Source organism: Buteo buteo, chromosome 13 (genome assembly GCF_964188355.1).
Source record: "Buteo buteo chromosome 13, bButBut1.hap1.1, whole genome shotgun sequence".
NCBI classification, from domain to species: Eukaryota; Metazoa; Chordata; class Aves; order Accipitriformes; family Accipitridae; genus Buteo; species Buteo buteo.
In genome coordinates, this window is record NC_134183.1 from 30193919 (window position 1) to 30208211 (window position 14293).

Sequence of the window (14293 nt, forward strand, 5' to 3'; positions counted from 1 at the left end):
TAACACCTGCTTAGTGTCATACTTGACTAGATCATGCACAGGCACTTACTGAACTAGGTGCTGACAAGGACTCTCTCACCTATCTCCTTTTGGACTAGCAGAGGCCACCTAGCAGCCCTAAGTCTATGGAGCTTTTATCCTTTGATGTTGTGCCAGAACCAAACTCTGCAACCTGCAGAGTACAGTGTAAGACAAGTGTATTGAATCAGATCTCTAGCTGAACTTTAAGATAAGTCTTGAAAATTTGACCCTGGATTGCCCAAACTTGTGCTTGCCCCATTAAAAAAACCTCCTGTGGATTTGTAGCGTACACATTTTACTTTTGATAAGGACTCGGATGTTATAGCAATGAATTCTAAAGAAAGATTTCTGTTTTGGGAGTGAGTAAAGCTCACAGTACCTTAGCATCGATGAAGCTGTTTCCCACTATCATTGGCAATAAGGATTCCTCATTCTCTGCAATTCCTTCAATACTCTTCTCCACCTCATTAGCACTGGCTAATGAGATGCTGTTATGTGACAGCTGGTCAGTGCTTTGCTGCACAGGTTTAGGAGCAGATGTTTTCCTACACAATGTTAAGCAGGAATAAAATTGACCCACAGGAAGAAAATACAAAAGAATCAGGGATAAACTTCAAAGCTATTATTAATCAAGTAATATTGGTATATTCTTGGTGTTTACATTTGTTATATGATACTCCTAACTCTCATGGAATTTAAATGTTATTACTTGTGATAAAAATAACATGTGCTTCCAGTTAATCATACACAGTAGGCTACAAGCCTATGTGCAGACAGGAATTGTCATGATTAGTAATATTACTTGGAGGAAGTAACCACTGATGATACTAAGACCTTTCTACCACGCTACACAGAGACTGTCTCCCAATCCATATTTTTTCCTGCATGTATGCTAAAAAGCCCTTGTTACTAAAATATACTTTCAGACAGTTTTTTAATTTATTATTTCGAGCAACTTACGTTTGTTCTGATCCCAAAGTTATGGGCAGACTCACTGGACCAGTTTATGCCTCATAGCAGCTCGTGACAAGTCAGACAGATGGTGGCTTGCACCACTGCAAAGAAACTGCATCATGGAACTGCTTTATGTCAGAGTTCCTCTTGTCCAGCAACACCAGAGGGCTAAAGCCTTGCAAACCAGGTCTGGGCAGGCTGGAGGGTTAAACAGCATGAGCAGATGGTGTAAAGCAGCATGCTTATCTGACTCAAAAGGGGTTTTTTATTTGGAAACGTGCCTCATACTTAGTTGTCAAAGCACCACTGACTCTGTGGGTTCTTCATTCTTTTCATTGGAGAAGGAGCTCAGGTAGAGTAGGAAGAGCCAACAAAGTGCTTTGTTTCCACTGCTAGTCAGAATAGGTGAAGAGACAGAGTACTTCATAGAATTTAGCACTCTTGGAGAAAGCGGCATGTCCCAAGAATCACTGCATTGAGAAAGAGCTCAGTCTTCAAGAACAAAAACATACCTGGCTTTACTGCGATAAATTAAGATCAGGATGCAGATAAGGATGCAGGTCAAAGCTATGCAAACCCCAACAACAATGCCAGTCATTGATTTCTGGTCCAGATGGTAATAGTCAGAGTAAGCTATAGCAAAAAAGAACACAGAAAGTCTCAGTAAATAAGAAGAGTTACCTCCTGCTCCCTGTCAGGAAATTAATAAGGTTACAGTCACAACCACAGAGACAAATGCTTCCTTTTAATGAGATTTCCAGACCTTCTCTGTCATACATTTTGACACTTTTGAAAATAAAATGTGTAGACCAAACAGAGGAGTGTATGCAGTCCTTGTGTGGGAGGGGAAGAAGGGACTGCCGCACACCACAGCCTCTTCAGTGACCTACAACATGAAGCGGAGGAGCTCACTCCAACCCCTTCCTTACAGGGTGCTACTAGACAACAAAAGGAAAAGGCTTGGAGAATTCCAGCCACAGTCACCTAGGAGGGTTGACTTTGGTTTATGCTTTGACATCGTATGTCTATTAACCTAATCCTGAGGGCATGACGCTATTTGCTTATTCAGGCCTAAAATATAACTGAGTTCCAGGAAGGGAGAAAGCCTGAGCAAGAAAAATCCCTGTGTTTTAATCACAATTCAGTGTGGAGCAACAAGGAAAGGTTAAAAGGTTCATGTACCTGAATAATTACTAGCTCTTGTCTCCCCAAATAGCTTTAAAATCTGTAACAAGTCACCAAGATAAATCCCATTCTATGTCAGACAAAGACAATGTGTTCTTCCATTCTTATATGGAGAAAGCACTGACATTATCTTAATTTCCACAATGTAACACAAAGTTTTCCCCAAAGAGCTCCAGGTGGGGCTGACTTCTTTGATGAAAATATATGCTGGTGTATCACTGACTGACTCATTGATTTGGGTTGCTGGAATACCAGGAACCAGCACATTTCAACAGATTTATTAGAAATGCTCTCTGGTTCTAACTGACCCAGTGCTACTGGTACCTCAAACCAAATAAAGGAAGTGCCTTAGAAGAGTGGCTGCAAAGTTGGTATTGATGTAAAATTCAAAACAGTTATGTATTCTCATTTGAAAGACAAACTTCCAAATTCTGAGCAAAAGAATTAAACCAGTTCTGAGTTGAATTGAGATAAAAATTCCAAAATGGTTTCATTTAGAAGAAAATGCTACACTGTTAGGACTGCCTCACATAAAACAGAATGGTTTACCCAGAAAGCAGTTCCAAGCTAAAGCAAACAGGGATCTTTTTTCCTGGTACTTGTGACAGCAACAATCAAAACATTGCTACTGACTTGTAGAATCTCCTGAATCCAGGCGTTTAGGTCTCTGATTAGACTCGGATGTTGCCTTTGGCAGGACAGCAAGTTCTACCGCATTTGAGAAGGGTCCTTCTCCCACTTCATTGGAGGCTGCTATTTTGACCAAGTAGACATTTCCTGCTACAAGGTTTTCCAGCAAAGCCATGGTCATTGCTCCTATGAAAAAATTTGATTAAAAGTTCCAGTTAGACAAAATCTGTGGGAACAGACTAAGATTTAGACATTGGGACCTACACTTTCTTTCCAATACGACCTCCAAATCTTGTTTGAGGACTGCAATCATTTTCATATGTTCTAACCTGTGTATACAGGGTACAGAATGAATACTGGAGTTGCCTGCTTGTCCCTTCTGTCCTTTCTCTCCATACTGTTTGAACACGGCACACTGTGAAGTGCCAGTATAGTTCAAAACCAAGAGTCAAGTATTGGCTACAATACACAGCATACTAATCCTAAATCTAGCGCTAGCTGCATTTCAGTGTGATAGTGTTTATGTTGTGATCGTATCTGTGAAAAGAAGCTCCAAACATTAACCAGACTTTCAGGCAAAGAAAGCAGAGTGTTAGACCTCTCTCATATACTAATTTATGTGCCTCTCCTAGATCTACTGTACCATAAATGTGAATGAAAGTTTCAGGTTCAGTTTAGCAAATTTCAGGTCTAGTTGGTAAAATGAACAGGACAGATTTGAAAGAGTACATTATAGCATGCTTTTAAAATAAAATTAAACTCTATTTAGACTTGCGTAGGCTTCCTTGATTACTGTGCATCTAAGCTGTGCTACTAAAAATATTACAGAAAATGTCTTTCTCGCATGCTAAGGATTCATTTCCTAAAGTCCCTGAAGGCAGGAAAAACAGATTAAGAACATAAATAGGATTCACTTGCATTGTCCTTAGACAGGCAAAACTCCTATTAAAGTCAGTGAGAGCTTTGCCTGTCCAGGGACTGCAGGCTGCTGCTTAAAATTTCAATTCCTTTCTAAAATGCCTGTGTTTCTTCCTACTGTAGAAATATATTGCTTTTCTTTCCCTAAATAGTGGCAGTTACAGGACCAAATCTATCCCTTGTTCTCTTTCACATACTCCACTTACTTTCTCAGAGTTAAGTCTAAATTTCAACCTTTCAAATCAGTTTCAGAAGTCAGAATTTATAGTATCATGGGAGTGTATAAAATGTAAGGTTGTTTTGTTGACAGAAAAGATTATACATTTGGCAAAAGGGAAGCTACTTCAAAAGCTATTTCGGCTCTTCCATCAAAAACACCCATTAGCTGAAAGCATTTGAAGTAAAATGAGAGGTATCTGTAACCAAAGGAGCTGTAATATCTAGCACCAGCAAGGGCGAAAGGTCACGTTTCAATATTACAGGCTCTTTCCCACCAGCTCCTTTCAAATCTGCTGCATTGCTAAAGCAAGTAAGCACTTTGTGCTGATTTACTGCACACCAAGTGTGTAAAGGCTATAACTTCTGATCCACTTGAAGAGAACTAGAGAAAAGGGGGGGAAGGTGGCTGGAAGATAACTCACATCACGAATCACCAACAAACTGCATTTATATTTTCTAATTCTGCCATGCCTAGCACAAGCTCAGTCAAATTAGAGGGTTTTGGTTTTTAAGTTGGTAGATTGGTAAAATTTTCATGCATAAACTCAAGCCCATACTAGGACTTTTATAGGTGGTAGGGTTGATCTGTGTTTTTTTGTTTTGGTTTGCTGGGGGGGGTAATTTTTTTATTTGGGGGGCAGTGTTTGAAGGTATGGGAAAGGAATGGGGTTAAGATTTCACAAATCTTCTGCAGAACAAGTTTAGTCTCAAAACACAACAATGCTATTTATTGCATAGGGTTAGCTGATCTTATCAGAATAAATGCATTAAAAACTGCAAACCCTGCTTTTACGTCAAATTACCTATGAAGGACTATCACAGTATTTGCCCAATTTTACTTCTACATACTAATTTTCTTTCACAGACTTTTTCATCTGTACTTTACCTAAGAGCATTACAGATTGTCCTAATGTGTCAAGATGCCCAAATTCCATGCCATGCCTCAAACCCTAATATATCTGTCAAAATACAAAATTAGTGACTCTAACACTGATGGGCATAGTAATATACTGAGATTTATAGGTCTCCATTTGCTCATTCCCTCCAACGCTTTCAGTGTGGGAACACATGAAAATGTTTACTGTTATTGCCATCCCCTCATCCAAAATATCTATGGTAAAATACTATTTGAGATGCTATTCAGTTTCACAGCCATGGCTGAGCTGAAGTATATACCTGAAAGCAATTCAGCCACTTTGCTGCATACAACAAATACAGCGTATCATCACCAGAATGACAAGATTTATTCTTCAAATATAAGCTCTCTATGAATTTAAATCTGTGGGGTTTTTAGTGAGTAAAAATTATTATTAAATTAGTCCTTTAATATAAGAACTTTACATCACTGTTTCTTTCAATAATTTAATGGGACAACTTTATGTCACTGTTTCTTTGAACAATTTTAACAGTGAAAAAACATGGGCTATAATCTTCCTCCTACAGTTAGACCTCATTGATATTTCAGAGACTAGTTATTTTTCTGAAATTTTGCTTAAGATTAATAACCATTTTGCTGTTATTCTTCACAGCTGACCATTCTATTTGAGGCCAGCCTGACAAATACCATTCTGCTCCAGCAAAGACAAAGCAGCACTGCCACCTTTCAAAATGGCTTAGTCCTTCATCCTCTCTTCAGGAGCAGCACAAAGGACAACCACCATCTCTGAACTAAACAGTTCACTCTCACTGATGGTGAAATTGTCTTCTGTGAGTGAACACTTACTAAGTTTTATGAATTTTCTCCACAGAAAATTTAAAGCCTCACTCTCTGCTGACAACTAAGCTTTCAGCCATGAAACAACATAGAACAACAAAATAACAACTCTTCCTGGACAATCCTCTTAAATAAGCTACTCAAGCACGACTTCAGTCTGTAGCGCTGAGCTTCCCTCTCTGGTTTAATACATTATTAGAACATTATCTATTCTGAACTGCCTCTATTTTGAATACCAACCAAACAGTAAAGGCCTTTTTCTTTTTTTATGGCTGTTGTGGTTTAACCCCAGCCAGCAACTAAGCACCACGCAGCTGCTCACTCACTCTCCCCCCACCCAGTGTGATGGGGGAGAAAATCAGGAAAAGAAGTAAAACTCGTGGGTTAAGAACGGTTTAATAGAATATAAAAAGAAGACACTAATAAAGATAATGATAACACTAATAAAGTGACAGCAGTAATGACAAAAGGATTGGAACATACAAATGATGCACAGTGCAATTGCTCACCACCCACTGATCAACAACACCCAGTTAGTCCCCAAGCAGCAATCCCCCCACCACCACTCCCCCGGGTTTATATACTAGATGGGACGCCACATGGTATGGAATACCCTGTTGGCCAGTTTGGGTCAGGTGCCCTGGCTGTGTCCTGTGCCAACTTCTTGTGCCCCTCCAGCTTTCTCGCTGGCTGGGCACGAGAAGCTGAAAAATCCTTGACTTTAGACTAAACATTACTTAGCAACAACCAAAACCATCAGTGTTATCAACATTCTTCTTATACTGAACTCAAAACATAGCACTGTACCAGCTACTAGGAAGAAAATTAACTCTATCCCAGCTGAAACCAGGACACTGGCTATAGTAGAAATCTGTTCTTGATGCAGCTTTTCAAATCATAGTATTATTCTGGAAAGTGTCTATAAAAATTCAGACTATATCTACATCTAATCACAAAGATGTGACTGCAGTTCATATCGCCGTACTTGAGTTACTGTTAGATTAGCTAGCTGGGGCTCAGCGGTAGAACAGAGCCAGAGAGTTAAATTGAATTTGCAGAGCAATTTACTGGGAGTAGGGGAAAGTTCATTAAGCAAACTGAGCTAACTGGATTGGCAGTGATCAAAAGAAATATATAAACCCATATAGCCACATTTATAAATTTCTTTCTGGAGAGCAGGGCATCTCGGAGACTTCAGATTTGAAAAAGTGCATTTACAAAATGAAACCTTCACAATCATGGTTACAACAGAACTCAGATGGATGTAATTGGATTTATGAAACATTTTGGTTCACATGCACACACTGAGCTCCAAAGCAACACAGCCCATCTCCCCTCACCTTCTGAGTATTAAATGGTTTTTAATACATTTTCATCACAACTATGGGAATAATTCTAAATTAACTATAACTTTTATGTGAATGCTTATATGAATTTCTTTCTTATTGTAGTCCAAGGGAGCTGAAAGTAACAAAGCATCTTATAAGTAGCATCATTGTTAGTCCAGTTCATAGGTTTATGATTTTAGTTTACCTTCTCTGTGCAACACTTGCCATTCCCCAGCAATCCAAGACTTCCTGGATGCATAGAGGATAGTATATCGTGTAACAACTGTTTCAGGACCGTCAGGTGGCTTCCAGGAAACCAAAGCAGTATCATCCTCTATCAAAGTCACCTTCACTCCTACTGGAGGGCCAGATGGTGCTGTGAGAACAGTAACACAATGCTATTAGGCTAACCTAATTTACATGCAATTAAATTGCTCAGAAAGAAACTGATGTGCAGACCTAATGGGTACTGCTACACCACAGATAAACAACATAGAAACAAATACATACTGCTTCTCAAGAGAAACTCTCCTGTTAACTCTGATCTGGTCAATAGCTTAGATTTTGTGAAAGCAAATTTCATATTTTTCCTTCAACTCCAGAAGGAAACAGTTTCTGACAAAAAACCACATCATCACCCTGCGAACCATTACCCATCCCAAACATTGCAATGCTGAGAAATGAAGCTGAAGTTTTTTAATTTTCACTGACCAAGCTGACAGAAAAGCAAACTAGAAGCTAGGGCAGTAGATATGTAATATTCTTACAGTTTCTAAAATGTCTGGTTTTTAAAATACACTTTCATAATGCCTATGAATCAGCCATGCCTGTTCAATAAATATTTTAAATTTTTTCTTCAAGTTATTTCCATTCAGTTGGTGCTACTGTTTTAAGTATATCACATTTTACATAAAAATCATTGCTGATTTTAGGTAGATTTTGCAAAAGAATTTCACATTCCCAAAACAAGGATTTTCCTGACAGCATTTTTCTGTCTCTCACTGAGAAGAGCAATATCTGTATCTCAGAGGTAAGTATTTCTCTCTCCTACAGACAGCTTAAAATTAATAAGCAATTTTTTAGGCCATTTGGGTTACAGAGCTTTCTTTTTAGAACCATGTGGTCCTCTCCTAGTGTCTTACCTTCTGGAAGGGTAGTATGGTAGACTACTGGACTCCAGGGACTGGAGAGCTGGTCCACATGCAGCCGAACTGCAAATTCATACATGGTTTTTGGCTCAAGACCTTGAACTAACATGTGAGTCTCTGACCTGTACAGATGAAGGAATAAAATAAATTTAACACCAGCAATTGACTTAAGATCCCAAACTCAAATGTTATCTCTTAGTCACTGTGAGTAGATTCTCACTGTCAGTTCAACACAAGACAAAACAGTTCAAGTCCAGACACATGCTCCATCTGCGCTGTCCACCTGAAAATGTAATTGTACTAACCCTGGAGCTCTCCGGAGCATATTATGTCTGCTATCGGCTGACTTGAGCTCCAGTTTTCATACAGGTTGTTTGGAGAGCTGATACACAAGCGAGTCCAAGAATATTATTGCCCAGATCACTAGCAGGTATCCCAAACTTAGCTTTTTCCACACTTGTCCGTAGGACACTATGCTTCAAGATGGAGTAACACTTAAACTACAACCAGCACCACAGCTGAAAGGCACATGCTGTTGGCTCCATCAGCTATTCCTGATCTGCTTCTCAGTTCACAGAACAGACATAGGCTATGTGTGCAACTTCCCCTTCCACTTCTGGCCTCTATCACCTCATGTGTAGGGGATGTCTGTAGAATATGAATGTTCCCTACTCATCTTCTAGTCATATTTGGTAATTTAATAATTGTAAAATTGATTATATTAATTGTAATATTGTAGTTTACTATTTGATCACAAAGTCAATTGTAGACGTCCTGCTTTACTTTGATTCTAGGGGCAGGGGGAAATCTTTCATATACACCAGGGTTAATTCCAGGTGATAATACCCAAGTTGAGATTAAATCTCAATTTAAAATGGTGTTACTCTACAGATATTGCTTTATTAAATCTCATTTAGTATTTTCGTCTTCCATACTGCAAAGGCAGTCACCAATATTTGCAATAGTCTCATCCTATCACAAAGAGCGGCATTTATTGCTATGCTCCATATTGCACACTAAGAATTTTACATGGTGATTATACTGTGTCTAATCGTGAAGTCAGGAGTTATACAGCAGGGGATGTGTTCTTTGAAGAGAAAACCATCAGTATTAGGATGGAAACTATCTTTTAAGACAGCATTTTTCTTATTTAGAAGGCTTGAGTAAACCCAAGTGTTGAGGAAGCTACACACATGTGGATTCTCTCAACAGCACCATGGCTCCCAGCATAGGCAGTCACAATGGAGCAAAGTCTTCTGCTCCCATACCGCCTGGGCAGAGAGTTGAACACCAAGCCTAGGCAGAATTTCTTCCCTATTCTGCCACTCCGTGGCTCACACATTGCTTCTCTGAAAAGCAACCTGTAGTTCCTACTCAGCTTTCTCCTGGCAGGGTGCCACACACTCAGGAACGTGGCATTCCCATAATAACATGCTCAAGCCCTCAAAACTCAAAAATTCTTGTTTCCTGTCTTAAAATCAGACACTGGGCTAAATCCCATCTTTTCCCAGACAAGCTACCTATAAAATCGGTATTCAATTTTGTTTGGCTGAAGAAGAGCTTATAATTAAATTCAACTTAGACAGCTAAAAAGACATTAAAAATTCAAGAGCTTCTCCGGGGATCCAACGCAAGGATCACAGGTAGAGAATTAAGCTATTCTACAAACATGTCTTAAATAAACCAAGAAACAGAACTAGCAGCCACTGGGCAAAACACACAGTCCTCTAAGGGAGATAAAAGTTGTTATAGTAAAAGGCTATTAAGAGAGGGCAGGAAGAGTAGAAACTGAGTGGGAAGGATCTGGAAATGGGAAACCAAGACTTATTAGTAGTGCTACACTTACGTTTGAAGGTAGAGAACCAGAGAAGCATTCTGCAGCCCCACTGGGTTGCAGCGGATTGTGTAGTTAATGACTTGCGCAGATGTAAAGGCAGGCTTTCCCCAGTGAAGGTAGATAGAAGATGAAGTGTTAGCTTTGGCATAGAGGTGGTGAGGAGGTGGTGGTGGTGGCACCATGCGATCACGGACAGCTGTTTAAAACAAACAAGGAGCACAAATTATTTAATGAACTGTATACAGATACTGGTAAGATTAAGAGATAGGTCTGAGCCCACAGGTTAGATTCAAATCTGCCCCTACCCAGCACTACCTGGTATTCAGACCCAGGAATCTGATTCTAGCTATTAAAGACACCTCCTAACCCAATACATTTCACATATTACTTCTCTAGTCCCACTTGTTTAGCCAAAAACAAAGTCAAAACTATAAACAGAGACAAGGAAGAGAAATAAATCTCTCATAAGATACATGATACATCACTGGTTAGCTGATGCAGACAATCCAATAGGGGAGGAAAGTGTGCTTGGTAGCTATCTTGTTTCCTCAGCTGCAGTTCATGAACATAGGACACTGTCTCGGTTGCAGGATGACTAGGAGAGTATTTGTCACAGATATAATCTTTCTCGTTCTCTATTTTACACTGAATTAATTGATTATTTATAGGTTAAAAAAACAGAGCTGCTGGGACCTTGAAACAGCTCAGTTCTTAGTAAATTCTTCATGTATCTACAACACTTACAGACACATCCTGGAGTGCTGACTGTTTGGTCTGCCTGATAACCTTCTTCCATACTGTTATATGCGAGCAGCCTTACATGATACTTTCTTCTAGGATCTGCACAAAGAGAAAAGGAATAATTAGACTCAAATAAAAAAATAAGGACTTTCAGACTTCTACAGATAGTGAGATAACTTGATTCTCCTGCAAGTTTGGTTCAAAACTTGTCTGCTACAATCAGCAGACTAATGAACAGGCTGGATGCCTGGAAGCCTGTCTTTTCTCCAGCCCTGCAAACTCCCCTGAATCTTTGCCCAGAGTCAGTCACATATCTCCTAGTCTTGCTTTTGATAGCCTGAAACAGAAGTTTGTAACAGAAATCAGTGGAAGTAGGATAAATATCACATTTCTATCTGTAACAAAATCACATCTTCACAGCTACAGAGCTAGATTTAATAGTATGATTCAGCATAATGAAAGTGCTTTCAATCTACAATAAAGATTTGTTAAAACAAATAGCCTGAGGTCCACAGAAACCAACATTTATTTCTGGATAAGCAGGCTGTAATGAAGCAGGGCAATCAAAACGAAGGCAGGAAGACAGGACCCAGCAAAGAAATGGGAAATATTTTGGTTCCCGGTTCCAAGAGTAGGTATACTGTGAAACAACAGTGATTGTTAATAATGCCTTTGGCATTAACTTCCACATGTTTTCTTGAAAGCTGGTTCTGGCATTCTTAGAAGGTCACTGTTCCTAGCTTGAAGGGTCTCCCTATTTCCCTTTCTCTGGCCACATCTTTGGGTACCCATATTGCAGTTTGCTGCTTCTCTCAGTTCTGTTAATGATACACTGGCCTTGATCCAAGTGAAAAATTACTACAGAGAAATGATTTAGAAGCCTTGAGCTTTCTGTAAGTGGAGATGGCATGGGGTACCTGCAGGTGATTAGAGTGCAAGCCACCAGGATGGCTGCACTGCTTCTCCGCAGCCTACTCCCTTGTGATGGTATTTGCAACAAATCCCTTCCATACAATGATGATTTGCAAGGTGGTAGCGTTTGCTACTAGTACACACAAGCTCTTCTGGGTTCAGCTAAACTTACCCCAGTACTGATGTAGATACTAGGACATTCTCTTCTATTGTCATGAACGTCTTTCCTTCTGTTAAGATTTTCAGAAAGTTCAGATATTATATAACTGTGCTGATCTTGTTTATTTCTTTTTTCCTTGCCCTAAAATACCATAATATTATCCCTTCTCAAAATAAGCTCTCCTCTTTCTCATTTTAGCTGAGATTCGATATGGCCTCTCTCATAAAATAAGCAGGAACACAAATCCTTGACATTTCTTCACCACAAATATGACTTTTGTTTACATCAGATCGTTAGCTCCCTCTACAGTCTCTGCACCAGCAATACAATCTCAACAACTCGATTTATGTTCCCATAAAGACAGCGTAGTGACTTCATAGTAATGCATTTTGTAAAATCTTTTCATATTTATTTTGAAATAAGACAATCTTTTTGTGATGTAGTTACCAACATCAGCTTTAAATGAGATACCGCTAGGTAGAGTATACATCTCTATGTATGTTTATTTTTAAAAGACTATTTTACCAAAATCTAAATACAGGTGTAAAACAAAAGGTGTTCTTAAATTTGGATCAAAGTATTTCTTTGATGTGTTCAACACTAATGGTAGAATGGGCAAGAGAAGCCCATTCCCATTTTCAATAAACGTTAACATCACAAGTAGACAATACAAATAACAAAATTTCAAAAAATGAGACTTTTTTTAAACTAGAGTAAAATTCTCATTTTCTTTGAAGTTTTTTTTCACTTTACATATCACTTTAACAACAGACATCAGTTGTTCCAAGCCAACAAATTAAAATCAGAGAAAAGGAGATGGACACAAACAGACAGAATAACCTTAAGCATGTGATAAAAGAAAATATGAAATTTTAATACTGAAAATTCAGAAAGATAGTAAGATATTATATGTAAATCATTGCAATCTCTTAAAAATTTGTAAAAACCAAAAGATGTGTGAAGGGAAGGTGCATTTAAAAACACTGAGCCCAACCAAAAAACTGCACTTCAAAAGTACCAAGTGATTTAGATACGTCAAAATCAAGTTATAGTGGCTTATTGAGGCAAATTACAGCATGCATCTGAGAAAAGCAGAAATATATACCTTCCCAGGCTTCTTAACCTATCGTAGGAATACATATATTTAGCACGTAACTGAAATACTCAAAAACAAAGCCAAAATTTTAAAAAGAGGCCCTCAAGACATCTTTAAGATCTCAGTAGAATTATGCTTTGGAGGTTGTTATAATAATCGATTCTCCCATCCATTCTTACAAGAAACTTGAATTCCGGTACTATTTAGCAGACCCTTGAACAGATTCCACATAAACAGGTAGCATCCAGCCAGCCAAGTGTCACAGTCTATCTTTTTCTTTACAAGTTCCTGCAGAAGAGACCCCTGCTGCATTTCCGCAAGACACAGGATGACAGACACGACAATTTATCATCCTGCTGAGCACCTTCAAAAACTCTGTGCCCTTTGAAAGTGGTCACCCAGAACTGATCATCTTCACTGTGAAATGAAGAATAGCTAAGGTCTAGTGCCCTGCTGAGCTGAATGAGGAGCCTGTGAGGTCTGTTTATCCTCATGGCCTTTTTTTTTTTTAAAACCTGAATTCCTCATTAACACTTGATCGGGGGGGAGAGGAAGAACAATGGGATGTGGAAGAAAAGCAAAAAATGTAACTCCCACAAAAAAAATTCACTACTTTTTAAATCTTATTTTTAAGTGTCTTTAACACTCTACATTTAGAAAAAGCACAATGTTGAATACCATTCATCTTACTCTTGTATAATGCAAGAAGTTTCAAAAAGAATTATCTTTACATAGAAGAACCTGTTTAAAAATAAAGCCTCCCAACCAGTCTTTACCATCTAAAAAACAAGGTTATTTCCACTTCAGGACATCATGGTTCAACTGGTAGCAAGACTAGTTCAATCCAAAAGTGTTATCGGAATTTTTAAGATGTCACACATTACTGCTCCTATCGTTGAGAAACCATCTGCTGGTATCTGTAATTGAGCAACTGAGGAGGGCTGCATTATGTACTGCCCTAGAAATGCCTAAATGTTATAGTAATCTAAAAAGGAGAATATAAGAGCATACTGAGCAGCAAAAGAAATTGATGTGAAACTTGTTTCACAGATTACATGTATAACATGAGCGAAGACCAATTCAAAGTACTTGCTGAGACGGTGTTCCATGTTGAGCATAGCTTCATCAAATGCAAAACAAAATAGCCAACAGCCAAAGATCTGACTCCAGTTCCAACAGATACTTGCACACTATTTGTTTTATGAAGTGGTTGAAAATATTTTTTTGTCTGAAGTAGCCTCTGTTTAGAATATTTTTAACAATTGTTAGCTTCATTTACAGGCTTATGATATGATTTACTCCTCAATGGCAATCCCAGTACAAACTTGGCATAAAAGCCAGACATATCCTTAGAGAGAAAACAAACTTCAGGATCTTTCTTGCCTTTAACCAGCATAGGTATCCTGAATCATTTACACATAAATCATTGA

General features: G+C 38.6%; 1 protein-coding gene across 1 annotated transcript in view; it reads right to left on the reverse strand.

The window, feature by feature from the left end:
- PRTG (protogenin) overlaps positions 1 to 14293 on the reverse strand; it is an 86466-nt gene that overhangs the window by 2776 nt on the left and 69397 nt on the right. The window contains 7 exon segments of the mRNA XM_075045331.1: positions 401 to 566; positions 1488 to 1608; positions 2794 to 2976; positions 7175 to 7345; positions 8112 to 8239; positions 9964 to 10150; positions 10699 to 10794. Coding sequence (XP_074901432.1) covers positions 401 to 566; positions 1488 to 1608; positions 2794 to 2976; positions 7175 to 7345; positions 8112 to 8239; positions 9964 to 10150; positions 10699 to 10794 — 1052 coding nt within the window.